The sequence below is a fragment of the Microcaecilia unicolor genome, chromosome 5 (assembly GCF_901765095.1).
Source record: "Microcaecilia unicolor chromosome 5, aMicUni1.1, whole genome shotgun sequence".
Taxonomy (NCBI): Eukaryota; Metazoa; Chordata; class Amphibia; order Gymnophiona; family Siphonopidae; genus Microcaecilia; species Microcaecilia unicolor.
In genome coordinates this window covers 312,144,073-312,157,177 of record NC_044035.1, presented here as the reverse complement: position 1 = coordinate 312,157,177, position 13,105 = coordinate 312,144,073, and the positions used below count along the sequence as shown (strand labels likewise).

At 43.3% G+C, this 13,105-nt stretch overlaps 1 protein-coding gene across 1 annotated transcript in view; it reads left to right on the top strand.

Moving 5' to 3' along the window:
• LOC115470822 (borealin-2-like) overlaps positions 1-13,105 on the top strand; it is a 68,655-nt gene that overhangs the window by 13,128 nt on the left and 42,422 nt on the right. The window contains exon 3 of the mRNA XM_030204385.1: positions 3,900-3,940. Coding sequence (XP_030060245.1) covers positions 3,900-3,940 — 41 coding nt within the window. The remainder of the gene's footprint in view (positions 1-3,899; positions 3,941-13,105) is intronic.

Sequence of the window (13,105 nt, the reverse complement as noted above, 5' to 3'; positions counted from 1 at the left end):
ACGCACCGGGTGTTGCATTTCTTACAGTCTCTAGGTTGGGTGGTGATTGTAGCCAGGCCTCTCATTTGATCTCTCATCAGATATCTCTGATTTTCTCTTTAGTCAGGTTGGCGCACAGTCTTTTGTCTCCTCTGCAAACATCCCAGTTTATATTTTTCTTGGTGACCTTGGGCCTTCGGCCATTTCCTCGCTCTATTCTGCAGAATGCAATTTTACTTTCTAATGCCCAAGAAGGAATTTTCCTTCATCCTATTGCGAATCTCAGGGTCATCAATCGCACTATTTAAGTGTCATCTAGTTATCTCAAGAAACTTAGTTCTGTCATTGGGATGCTTCGTGCAGTACACTTTTTGGCAGAAGCTTGTTTGTATATATTTTTTTTCTGGGGGACCTCAGCAATTCGTTTTACCTTCGGGTGAATTTTGTTTTCCCTACTGACAAACAAGGCGGAGAGAGCTATGTTGGTCCTTGCCATGGCAATGGGTTATGTCATCCGCCAAGGAGGAGTTAAGAGTATACTCTTGAGTTTGTACTCATTTTTTCTTAGTTGTGTCACCCTGCATTTAGGTGAATGGACTCTCATTTTTTCAGCCTTACTTCCTCACTGCGACACTTCAGGGCTATCTCTTTTTGCCTTCAGGCTCACGAACATTTCTTGCTTCTTCCGTTCAGCAACAGTCTTGACGGAGACAGGGACAGATGCCAACGTCCAGCAGGGGTTTTTCAGCCTTCTTTATGCGTTTCTTCCATCATCTCACTAGGTGTTTACGCAGAACCAAGGCACCCTTCTACATCCGGACCCCCAGTCACTCAAACTTATGGCGTGGTTACTGGGTCTGCAACATCTTTGATATTTTCGCAGGAAGTACTTCAAGTTTTAATTGCTTCCAGATAGAAATCTACATTAAAGTCCTATGAATCAAAGTGGCGACGGTTCACTCTGTGGTACTCCTCTCGCCACTTCATTCCACAAACAGTATCCATTTTGCATGTTTTGGAATATCTTCTGCATCTTGCGAAATCTTGTCTGTCTTACTCATCCATTAGAGTTCATTTGGCAGCTCTATCAGTGATGCATGATACTGTTGACAACCGCACGCTTATGCAGCATCCACTGTCAAAGCGGTTTCTTAAAGGAGTCCTGCACCTGTACCTCCCGCTTCGTCCACCAGCTAGGTGAACAAGGTGAGCAGACTCTTAAAGTTCTGTTTTCTAGTAGCCATAACTTTTTCTATAAAGTTTTCCTCTTCAAGCAGTGTTTCCCAGTAGCCATTGCAGCAAGTAGATCTATGTGTGGAATACTTCTACGGTTGGTAACGTCTTTTCGGTCTGCTGTAGTTTAAAGTTTTCACCTTTCCCAATCGGTTTTTTCTTATTGGTTTTGTCCTTCTAGCCAGTAGGCGTAAAAGTTTTTCATTGTTTCTAACCCGCTATATCGCGAAGGATCAAGGAAATGAGAATGTCTATTTCTCTTCTCGCTGAGAGGGCAGTTCCACAGCGTATTACAACATATTCCACAACTTCAGAAGCGGGCTCTATTCTTACTACGGCGATTTTTGGTGCTCTCGGTGCACATTGGTAAGTTGGCAACTTAGTCCTAGTTTCATTTTATTTTGCTCATTGGGACACACTACATGTTAGTTGTCGCCAGGTGGCCTATGCAGCATGAACATTTCTCTGCAGTTTTCATAGGGTCCCTCCCTTCAGATTACTGCTTTGGTACTTCCCATCAGTCCAATCCTGGTCCGGTCCGGAGGGACGCTAAGGAAGGAGAAATTAGATCTTACCTGCTAATTTGCTTTCCTTTAGTCCCTCCGGACCGGACCAGGCCCCTCCCATGTTCTCTCTACTCTTTAGCTTCTTTTATTAAGTAGGAAGTGTATTCATTCCTTTACGATTCGTGGAACAATACTATATATATATACAGAACTTTACGTGGTCTATACCACTTCTCTGGTGGTTGCTGGTGAGCTCAATTGCTGGAATCTATCTATAAAACCTTAAATACGCCATACCACTTCTCTAGTGAGAGTTGTGGCTGAGCTCAGTTGCTGGAATATCTATAAAACCTTAAATATGATTTATCACTTTTCTGGTGAGAGTTGCTGGTAAGCTCAGTTGATGGAATATATATAAAATCTTAAGTGGGCCATACCACTTCTCTGGTGAGAGTTGCTGGTGAGCTATAAGACAAGTGAGCCATACCACTTCTCTGGTGAGAGTTGCGGGTGAGCTATATTATACGTGAGCCATACCACTTCTCTGGGGAGAGTTGCGGGTGAGCTATATTACATGTGAGCCATATCGCTTCTCTGGTGAGAGTTGCTGGTGAGCTATAGTACAAGTGAGCCATACCACTTCTCTAGTGAGAGTTGCTGGTGAGCTGTAATACATATCGGGCCATACCACTTCTCTGGTGAGAGTTGCTGGTGAGCTCTGATACTTGGCATTGCCGAGTGCTTTGTGGCTGCTAGGATTCCATACGGCACAGAAGGTCTTTCTTTCTTTCCTGCTTTGTTATTCAAATACTGAGGCTAAGGTCACATGGCCAGGGCTCCTATTGGCTCTCTAGAGTCAGAGTTTTTTCTCAGTCTCCACCTGCTGGTAGGCGAGCACAACCCATCAGTCCAATCCTGGTCCGGTCCGGAGGGACTAAAGGAAAGCAAATTAGCAGGTAAGATCTAATTTCTCCATTTTTTTGAAGTGATTACTTTGAAATATGTTTAAATCATTACTGGCTGGCTCACTAACATTAGCACCTCCTTATGCATTTTATTCTAATGGCAGTTGTATAGTTCTAACAAGAAAAAATAACAAGTCCTCTAAATAACCAAAAACTGTAAGCTATCATGAAAGGTGGTTATATAAAAGGAGGAAAATAGCTTCAAGAAGCTCCCTGCAACAGGCTGAAAGAGCAGGACTTCCTCATCATTGGCACAAAAAAAAACCTCCTTAAACATTAAATGGTATTGAATGAACAGGGATAAACAGCTAAATTTAGTCAAAAAGTACTTAGCCTCAGGTCTCTTCTTTCCAATTAGAACAAAGCCGACATGGGTCACAGTCTGCTTTGTTGTAATTGGAAAGAAGAGAGACCCTGAAGCTAAGTACTTTTTGACTAAATTTAGCTGTTTATCCCTGTTCATTCAATACCATTTAATGTTTAAGGAGGTTTTTTTTGTGCCAATGATGAGGCAGTCCCACTCTTTCAGCCTGTTGCTGGGAGCTTCTTGAGGCTTTTTTCCCTCCTTTTACATTAACCAACTTTCATAATAGCTTACAGTTTTGGTTATTTAGAGGACTTATTTTTTTTCTTGTTACTGCGATTTATACTAGGGTTCCTCTCCCTTGTTTACATTGTAGTTGTATATTTCTACCAAACAGCGTTGTAGAGGTTCTGTATGCTCCTCTTAACATGCACCTGTCCTGCATAGGACTTTAAACAATTTTGAGGAAAATATGTGGAAATTTTTTTTTTTTTTATTCACACAAGCCAAAGTGAACATGCTGCTGAAGAGGCTCTGAGTTGATGCTAAATCCAAATCCCTTTCTGCAACAATATAAATTGCCCCTCTTTGAACAGGAATTAAAATGTACATTATGAGCATGAAGTACATCCCTTTTTTTGGACCTGCTCAATTGCTCATCTTGGCAACATCGGGAATAGTGCACACACTCCTGTGGTATGTTTAGAAGTTCTCAACCCAGTTCTTGGGACACCTAGCCAGTCAAGCTCTCAGGAAGGAGCAGGACTTTGTTTTTAAGTATGGGTCCAGAAATTGGAGGAAGATTTAAAAATGAACTGCAGTAACCTGCCTGCGCTTTTTATACTACCTGTGTCAACCTGAAACATTTACATGTTTACCCAGTTTTAAAAGCAGTTTTTATGTCAATTACAGGTCTAAAAGGTGATGAGGAGGCTACAATTGCTGCTATTATGGTATGTTTTTACTGTGCTGAAGGGGGGGGGGGGGGAGAGAAGAGAGCCTAAGGGTTTAGAAGGAAGGGTAGGTACCCTGATCAGAATAAACAAGGATAGAACTTATGCAGAACAGTGTTCCACATCCTTCTTTTAGTTTAAATCTTTTTTATTGACTGAAAAATCAATGCAAACCAATAAAACTTCAACATGAACATTGTACAAGTACTAGTAAATCGTCTAACATTCCAGTCAATTAAGTTTTTTTCTTTTATCCCCAAACCTCCCTTCCCCCTCCCTTATCCTTCTGTTTATAGTTCAACATGTTATTGGTGACCATACATTATACTCCATTTATTCTACATTTCCCATTACATATTCCACATCTTCCAATAGCATCCTCATTCCACTATCTAATGATCCCAAAAAGAACATCCCATCAAAAAAAAAAAAAAAAAAAACTTTCCCTTTTCTTGCTCCTTTCTCTTCCCTCCTTTATCTGTTTCCCCCCTTTTCCCTTCTCTTCTTCTTCCCTTCTTCTTACAGTCTATTCAGCAAAAAGCTGCGTGCTCTAGAGGATAATGATTGTATGTACATTTCCCAGATTCCTAAGAACACCTTTCTTCTCTTTGGGGATGATCCCACCTCCCTTCTTTCCTGCATAAGCAGGTCATATAGTCGGTTTCTCCAATGCCAATAATCTGGCGGTTCCTCTGTCATCCAACCATTTAGAATAAGCTTCTTCCCCAGTATGCTGGCTTTGCGGATGAACTGCCGAGCCCCTTTTTGCGGAACTGCTAATGTTTCATATTGATCTAGCAAGACCCCCAAGGGGGAAAACTGAATTTTATGCTGCAACACCTTTTCCAAGTATTGAGCTATTTGCCTCCAAAAATTTTGTATTTTGTAACAATCCCATAGATAATGAAACAGCGTGCCCTCTCCCTGCCTACACTTGGAGCACAATGGATCCGGGATCCCTCCCATATGGAACACCTGAGATTTGGCCATGTATGCTCTATGTAGAATTCTATATTGACATTCTCTCAAATTTGCATTTCCTGACATTGAAGGTATTCGTGACACCAGCTTCCGGAAGTTAATTTGCAGATTAGGCTGTTTCAAATCTCGCGCCCACTTCTGCTGTATTTTGTCCATATCCTTACCTCCTCCCAGCTCCCACAAGGCTTTCTGCAGCCCTGAGACCGATAACCTCTCCCCAGGTATGGAACCATAGAATTCTCTAACTCTACGTCCATGTCTTCCTCCCAACTGTGCTGAGTCCAAGGAGCGAACGTAGTGAGCTAGCTGACCATATGCAAATGTGTGGCTGTAGTCTATACCTACTCCCAAGGCTCCCAAACCCAATAATTGTCCCCCAAAGTCAAGGACATGCTCTAACCTTGTTATACCTAATTCTGCCCATCTAAGAAACACTTTATTTTCTGACCCCGGTTTAAATTGGGGATTACCCTGTAGTGGTAAAAGATCTGACGTCTCTGCCCCTAACCCCCAGCTCTTATTCAGTTCCTTCCAAATCTCTCTAATGGGTCTTAGCAACACGCTATTGCCCACCTGACTAGGTATAACCGTCCCTGGGCATTGCAGCAGATAATATAGATGATATGGCTTAAAGTATTCCTGTTCCAGTCTCCTAGGCGTGAAGTCCTGCCTATCTAACAACCAGTCTCCCAAGTGTCTCAACAAGCAAGCTTGGTTATAGCGCCTAAGGTCCGGAAGACCCAACCCCCCTTCCCTCCACGAGCCCATTAATATTTTCAAAGGAAGCTTAGGTTTGGAGTCCCTCCATACGAATTTCCTTACGTACTTATAGATCCGATTCAAATCCTTATTCTTTAGTTTCAAAGGTAGCACCTGAAAAGTATAGAGCCACCTTGGGAATTCTACCATTCTAAACAAGTGTATCCTCCCATGTAAAGTGATTGGTAAAGCTTTCCATCTCCCTAGTTGCTCCTTCATAGCGTCCACTAGCCTAGTTATGTTGGTATGATATAAGGCTGTAGTATGCATGGTGATCCGCACTCCTAGGTATCGAAGTGACTCCCCTGCCCATTTCAAAGGGAATGTACCTTTCCATATCCCTCTCACACTTTCATTAGTCGCCAACGCCAGTGATTTCGAGTAATTGATCTTAAATCCTGAAAAATCTCCATACTCCTGAAAGAGTTCTAACAAAGCCTCTAAAGATCGCTTAGGCTGGGTAAGGTGCACTAAGATATCATCTGCGAAAGCTGAGACTTTAAACTCTTGCGGGCCCCATTTTACCCCCGTCACCTCTGGATGGTCTCTAATTTCTCTGATCAGAGGATCTAAAACCAAAACAAAGAGCAGAGGCGACAGAGGACATCCCTGCCTGGTACCCCTCCTGATTGGGAACAATTCCGACCTCTCCCCATTTATCCACATGTAAGCCTGTGGATTGGAGTACAGCGCCCCCACCGCTTCCCTAAATGCCCCCTCTATCCCCATTTTCTTCAAGACCTCAAACATAAAGTTCCATACCACTCGGTCAAAGGCCTTCTCTGCGTCAAAACTAACCAGCACAGAAGGCCTTTTCTGCTTCTCCACTGTCTCCAGGGAAGCTAGTAGTGCTCTTATATTACTTGCCACTGACCTGCCTGTTACGAAACCTACCTGAGGGGAGGCTACCAAATCTGGAAGCACCTTAGCCAACCTATTAGCCAATATCTTCGCATAGATTTTTATATCACAGTTTAACAACGATATTGGCCTATATGACCCCACTTCCCTCTCATCCCTTCCGGGTTTTAATAAAACTATTACTTTCGCCTCATTTAGCCGATCGGACAAGGTTCCTGATGTTATCATTTCATTAAAGAGGTTAATTAATGGGTTTGTCACTTGTTCCTGTACTAATTTATAAAAGGCCATACTGAACCCGTCCGGTCCCGGCGCTTTATGTATTTTACTTTGCTGCAATGCCAACATCAACTCTCCCTCTACTATGGGGTTATTCAATGTTTCCAATTGCGTCTCTGAAACCCTAGGTAGCTCTTGGTTAGCCAAGTATACCTCGCTATCCGGGACTATGTCTGACGGTTTTTCATATAATGCCTTATAATAGTCCCGAAATCTGCTGATGATCCCTTCTGTCTCCCGGATTGTCTGCCCTCTCCCATCTTTAATTTGTAGGATCCTAGTAGGCCCCTTCTGCCCCTTTACTAACCTACTCAATAAAGTTCCTGCCTTGTTCCCGTACTGGAAGAGCTGGTGCTGATAATACATTTGTGATTTCCTAGCCCTCTGATGTAATAATTCGTTTAACTCCCTTTGAGATGCTAATAGTGCTCTTTTCTGTTCTTCCTTTATAGTCTCCCCGAATCTCAGCCTCCTAGCTCTAATCTCTTTTTCCAAGCGGAGGATTTCTTTGTCCCTCATTTTCTTGGCTCGGGCCCTATATGCTATTATCTCCCCTCGCATTACTACTTTTGCTGTTTCCCAATATAAACTTGTTTGCTGTTGGTGGCTCCTATTATGCTCTTCAAACTCCTTCTTCCATTTTCCCTTTATATATTCCTTGAAATGTGGATCCCGGTATAGTTCAAAGGGGAACCTCCAATTACTCCCTCCTCCCCAATTCCTAGACACCTGCAGCTGTATATATATAAGTGAGTGGTCTGATATTTCGCATGGTCCTATTTCTGCTGCTGGTGTTTGTGCGAATAGGCCCCGAGAGATCAAGAAATAATCAATACGAGATTGTGTCAAGTGCGCCCTGGATACATGCGTATAATCTCTGTGTGTCGGGTGTAATACCCTCCATATATCAATTAAATCCAAAGTCGAGCACAAAAAGGGCAGGCCTCTATCACTGTTGCTTGTTGGAGTAGTCCCAGAGCTACACCTGTCCAACTGGGTGTTATATACCAAATTAAAATCTCCTCCAAGTATAATATTGTTCTCCTGGAAGGGGCTCAGCAGTTCTATTAGTGTTTTGTAAAATTTGTGGTCAAAGATATTTGGTGCGTATACATTACAAAAAATGTACCTGTTACTTCCACATTCCACCTCCGCCAGCACATATCTACCCTCCTCACTTCTTTTGACCGACTTTATTTGTATCTGCAACCCTTTTCTAAACAACATTAACACTCCCCCTTTTTTCCCCTTCGCCGGGGACCCCACCACCTCCCCCACCCAACCTTTCTGAAATTTACTATGTTCCGCTGCTGTTAAGTGTGTTTCTTGGAGAAAGACCACGTCCGCTTTATGCCGTTGCATAGCCTGCAGGACTTTGGTTCGTTTAATGGGTGAGGAAATCCCCCCCACGTTCCAAGAAACTAATTTAATTATTCCCATTCCGCATACTTATCGACATTTCTCCGTTCCATTTCTCTTATAGGAGAGGATGCACCCCCCAGCCCTTGGGTGCCTCCCCCTTCGCCACGTCCTCCCACTTCCTGCCTCTGCCCTCTCGCTATTACCTGTGTTGTAAGAAAAGAGATTAAAACAAAAGGAAACTTTATAACCAAAGAATATAAACCCCCTGCTGCCCCCCTCCCTCCTCCCTCCCTTCCCTGTCCCCTTTCCTTCATGCTGCTCCCGAAGGACCAGACTACCGTTCTCGCAAGAGAACTAGGCCACGCCCCTGCCCCCCCATCCCCCCCACACCGTCTTCCGTGTTATGCTACTGTTCCCCATAACTGTTGTATTTTTATGTCTCATTTACGTGTAACAGATATGATCAACTTTTACTTATAACAGATATAATCATCATGGAACCCAGCTTCAGACTTTTACCTCTGCTTTATACTTTACCCAGCTTATGGCCCTGAGCACTCAGCATATTATTCCCTAATGTCCCTGCTTGGCTCAGAGTTTTTATCAACTATCTTTATGTAAGTCCAAGTTCCCTTTGACTCTGGGTATTCCGCTGTGTCTCCCGCTGTCTTCTTCTTCTAGAATTTTAGCCTTTCTTAGCCAAACTTTTCTCTTCATGGACTTATAACAGAGATTACCCTCATTTACTTATAACAGTTATAATCAACCTGTTGAACAACTTCAAACTTTTAACTTCTCTTTATACTTTACCCAGCTTATGATCCTGAGTACTCAGCTTATTATTCTCTAATGTCCCTGCTTGGCTCTTAGTTTTATCGTCTATCTTTGATGTGAGTCCAAGTTCCCTGTTGCTTTGGGTATTCCACTGTGTCTCCCACTGTCTTCTTCCTCTATTATTTTAGCCTGTCTTGGCGATCTATTCTTTTCATGGACTCCTCCGACCTCTTGCTTGTGGCTGCTCACTCTCTGTTCCCCCGCTTTCCGACATTTGATTGACAAACTGTAAAGCTTCCACATGTGAGCTGAAAACATGCCATCTGCCCTCTTGCTGTATTCTTAATTTTGCTGGGAACATCAGAGCAAATCTTGCTTTTTTTTCATAGAGACGTTTGCATACTTCAGTAAATTGCCGACGCTGGGCTGCAACTGCGGTTGAAAAATCCTGAAAACAGAGCACGCTGTTGTTTTCATATAAAATCTTTCCTTTTAATCTCCATTCCCTCAATACTTCTTGTTTATGTGCATAGTTAAGTATCTTACAGATTACCACTCTCGGTCTCTCCGCGTTCTGTCCGGCTCTCCCCAGCCTGTGTGCTCTCTCTATTTTCAGCGCCTGCTCCAATTGCGGCTTATTTAGCACTTTGGGCAGCCATGATTCCAGAAATCCCGCCAACTCCACCTCTCGTATCGACTCTGGCAATCCGATCAGCCTAAGGTTATTCCGCCGCGATCTGTTTTCCAAGTCCTCTACTTTTGCTTCCAACTTGTCCAACCTGTCTTTCAGTTCTTTTTGCTGATGTTCGTTTTGCTGACACTGATCCTCTACGTCTGACACCCTCTGTTGGAATCCCGTCAAATCGGTTCGCAGACCTTCCAGTTTATCGTCCATCTGCCCAATCTGATCTGATATTTTCTGCAGCTTTCTGTCTACCGATACCTCCAGCAATGCTGAGACCTCAGCTGCTATCTCTGCCGCCCAGACTGAGCTCACGGACTCGCCAGTCGCGCCGGCCTCCGCCATTTTGTTTTCTCCCACGCGGCTTCGGGCTCCCTCTTTCCGAGATGTTTTCGCGGCCATTCCGACCACCTTACCGCTTGGTTTTACTGCAGCTTGTTGCGTGAGTGTTCCGGTTTCTGCTATTTCTTTTTTGTGGGTTTGGTATCGATTTTGACGGTGCTAGGGAAAGTTGTTACCCGAGGGGACCCAGAGCTCTAACAAGCGGCGTCCTCCCCGTCGCCTAGCATCACGTGACCTCTCTCCACATCCTTCTTTTAATATAGAAGTGTCATAGCTATCTAATGAAAACATAACAAAATCTAAGAATTGCCAAAAGGATCAACCCAGTATCCTGTTTTCAACAGTGGCCTATTCAAGTCAGAAGTACCTGGCAGGATCCGTTCTTTATTCATACCCAACAGTGGCTTTCTCAAGTCTTTGTAGCTTAGGGACCTTTCCTTCAGAAACCTGTTTTATACCCTTTTAAATCTGCTTTCTGCACACATTCCAGTAACACAATTTCCCAGCTTTAATTGTGTTGAGTGGAAAGACTTCCATTTTTGTTTGAAAGTGCTATGTATTGGCTTCATAGTGTCCCTTATAGGCCGATGCACGAAGCTTATCCTGCTAGGAATGTCAGATTTTTATTGGTTCTTACCAGTTTAGTATGCATGTTTAGTGAGTAATGTACAAAGGGGTCCTGTGTCCATCTTACCTTTCGCGGTACTAGGCAATAATAATCCTATGCAAGTGTGTTACAGTGAGTTGATTAGTATTAAAATAAACATTCCAAGAGATGCACAGAATGGAGTACCTACCTTTTTTAATGTGCAAACTTTTCAGTGAGAGCTGTAGTTGGAGAAGCACTCTATTTGCATTTTTCAGTAGCAAAAGCTTAGGTGGGGCGGTCTTTCAGCAAGGAGGAGCCTTTTTTCAATAGGAAATTGCTCTGATTCTGGGTCCGCCTTCCCTCAGGCTGCCCCCACCCCCCATGATTTTCACTTGGGAATTTATTTACCGCCTTTTTGAAGGAATTCACTCAAGGCGGTGTACAGTAAGAATAGATCAAACATGAGCAATAGGCAATTGCAGCAAAAATATTCAACTAACAATGCAAAGTATAGCATGGTATACTATTTGCAATGTGAACACAATACGTAATAGAACATTATAATTGATAGTGAAGGGTAAGGCAAAGTTGTAACATATAGGTTAGAAAGTAAGGTGACTGATTTGAAAGTTGCACATGAGGTCAGAGAGATGGTTAAATATTATCTCAGCTAGGGTAGGAGTGGATAAACATGTCCCGCTGCAGTATGTTCAGCCCGAGTCACTTGTGTGTGTGAGTGAGACTAACAAGTTAGTTACTTCTTCCATTAAAGGCCTGGTTGAAGAACCAAGCCTTCACTTGCTTCCTGAAGTAGAGAGAGGCTCCGCTTAACACAAGACTTTCAGGCAATGCATTTCAGAGTGTGGGGGCTACTCCGGAGAAGGCTCACTTGCGAGTATCACATTGTGTAATGTCTTTTGGAGAGGGTGTGGTTAGTGAAATTCCTTGGGAGGACCTTAGTGTCCTTGACAGTATGTGGAGGATCATCCTATTCTTCAGATAATCGGGGCCATTTCTTTTTAGGGCCTTGAAGATCAGACATAGTTTTAAATTTAGCCTTGTATTGTATTGGTAGCCAATGAAGTTTTTGCAAAAATGGTGTGATGTGGTCACATCGCTTGCAACCTTCTTTGTCTTGCTGCTGCATTCTGAATCGACATGAGCTGGTGCAGGCCCTTTATAGTCAGACCATTGTATAGTGCATTGCAGTAATCCAGTCTTAATTTTGTGTGTGGGGGGGAGGGGGGGGGTCTAAATTTACATGCAGTTATACTGTCAAGTAATTTACAAATGGGGTATATAATTCCCCTTGTAAATGAAGAAAAAGGGGGGGGGGTGTCTGTCTAACAAGTAGCTAATAGCATATGCGAACAATATTTTCAGACTGCTTTATATTATACTGTCTGGGCCTTTATGCATAGCTCCTCTTCCCTCCCATGTATTTTTCCCCAGGAAGGCATCTGCTTTTGCCTTGTGATTCTGCCCCCACTTCCTCCTCCTCCTCCTCCTCCACTGCCTAGATGGCATCTGACCACAGGAAGAATTGCAGGAGCAGTTCTTACCTGATTCTCTGACATTGGAGAAGACAGGACTGCTAGTCCTGTCTTATCTCCAACCACCACTCTCTCACTCTTTCACTCTCGCTCTCTCCTTTCCTTTCATGTATTTTCTATGATGATGTTGAGGTAGGTCTGAGCTCCTCACTGTCAGCTTGGTCTTGGAAGTTTTTGGCAACCTTCTAGGAAATCTTGTGATTGTGTGGTTAAAGGTATTCTTTTTGTTCCCACTGCAGATCCTTGTGGCTCTGGCCCCAAAATTGTTTATATTAAAATGCGATTTGGATAATTTCTTCCCTGATTCTTGTCTCGTTAGCAAGCATACACATCTAGTATGCATGTGCTGCTGTACAAAATACTCCCCATGCTAATAAGGCTCAAGTTTTTTTTTTCTGTGCACAACAGATTGGTAGAGGCTGTCCATGGGGAATGTATAGAGTCTGTAGTCACAACGTCTACAGGGACATGTGCAGATGTAATTAATTGGTAGGACTGTTCTAGAGATTAGTAACTGACCCTAGGACAGAAAAGAGCTAGTTTCGCACATGCCCTGATCATGGCCCTCTTCAGAAGGGGGTGGGGTGGGATGGAGGTTCCTTGATGGGATATGTGGAAGAAAGATCAGATTTGATTTGGGGCTATTGACTCTTTGGTGTATGGTTTGGGAATAGGGGACAGTTGGAGCCATTGAGGCTGTTTGTTGGGTAGGTGATCATGATGTTTGTAGCATGGGCAGAGATGACGGAACTTCTCTTTTTTTTTGTGCTAAGGAGGGAGATGGGGGGGGGATGATAAGGACATGGAGGTCCCTTAGCTATTTGGATACAGGTATAATTAATGTACAGAGCACATGATTCCCTACTTCTATTTATTTCTCTCCCCTCCCTCCCCCTACCATCATATGTTGGCATACCGGTCCTGCAGGCATGGTTAACTACTTAAGGTGAGTAATAGGGTACACAAATGGTGAGTGAAGTAGA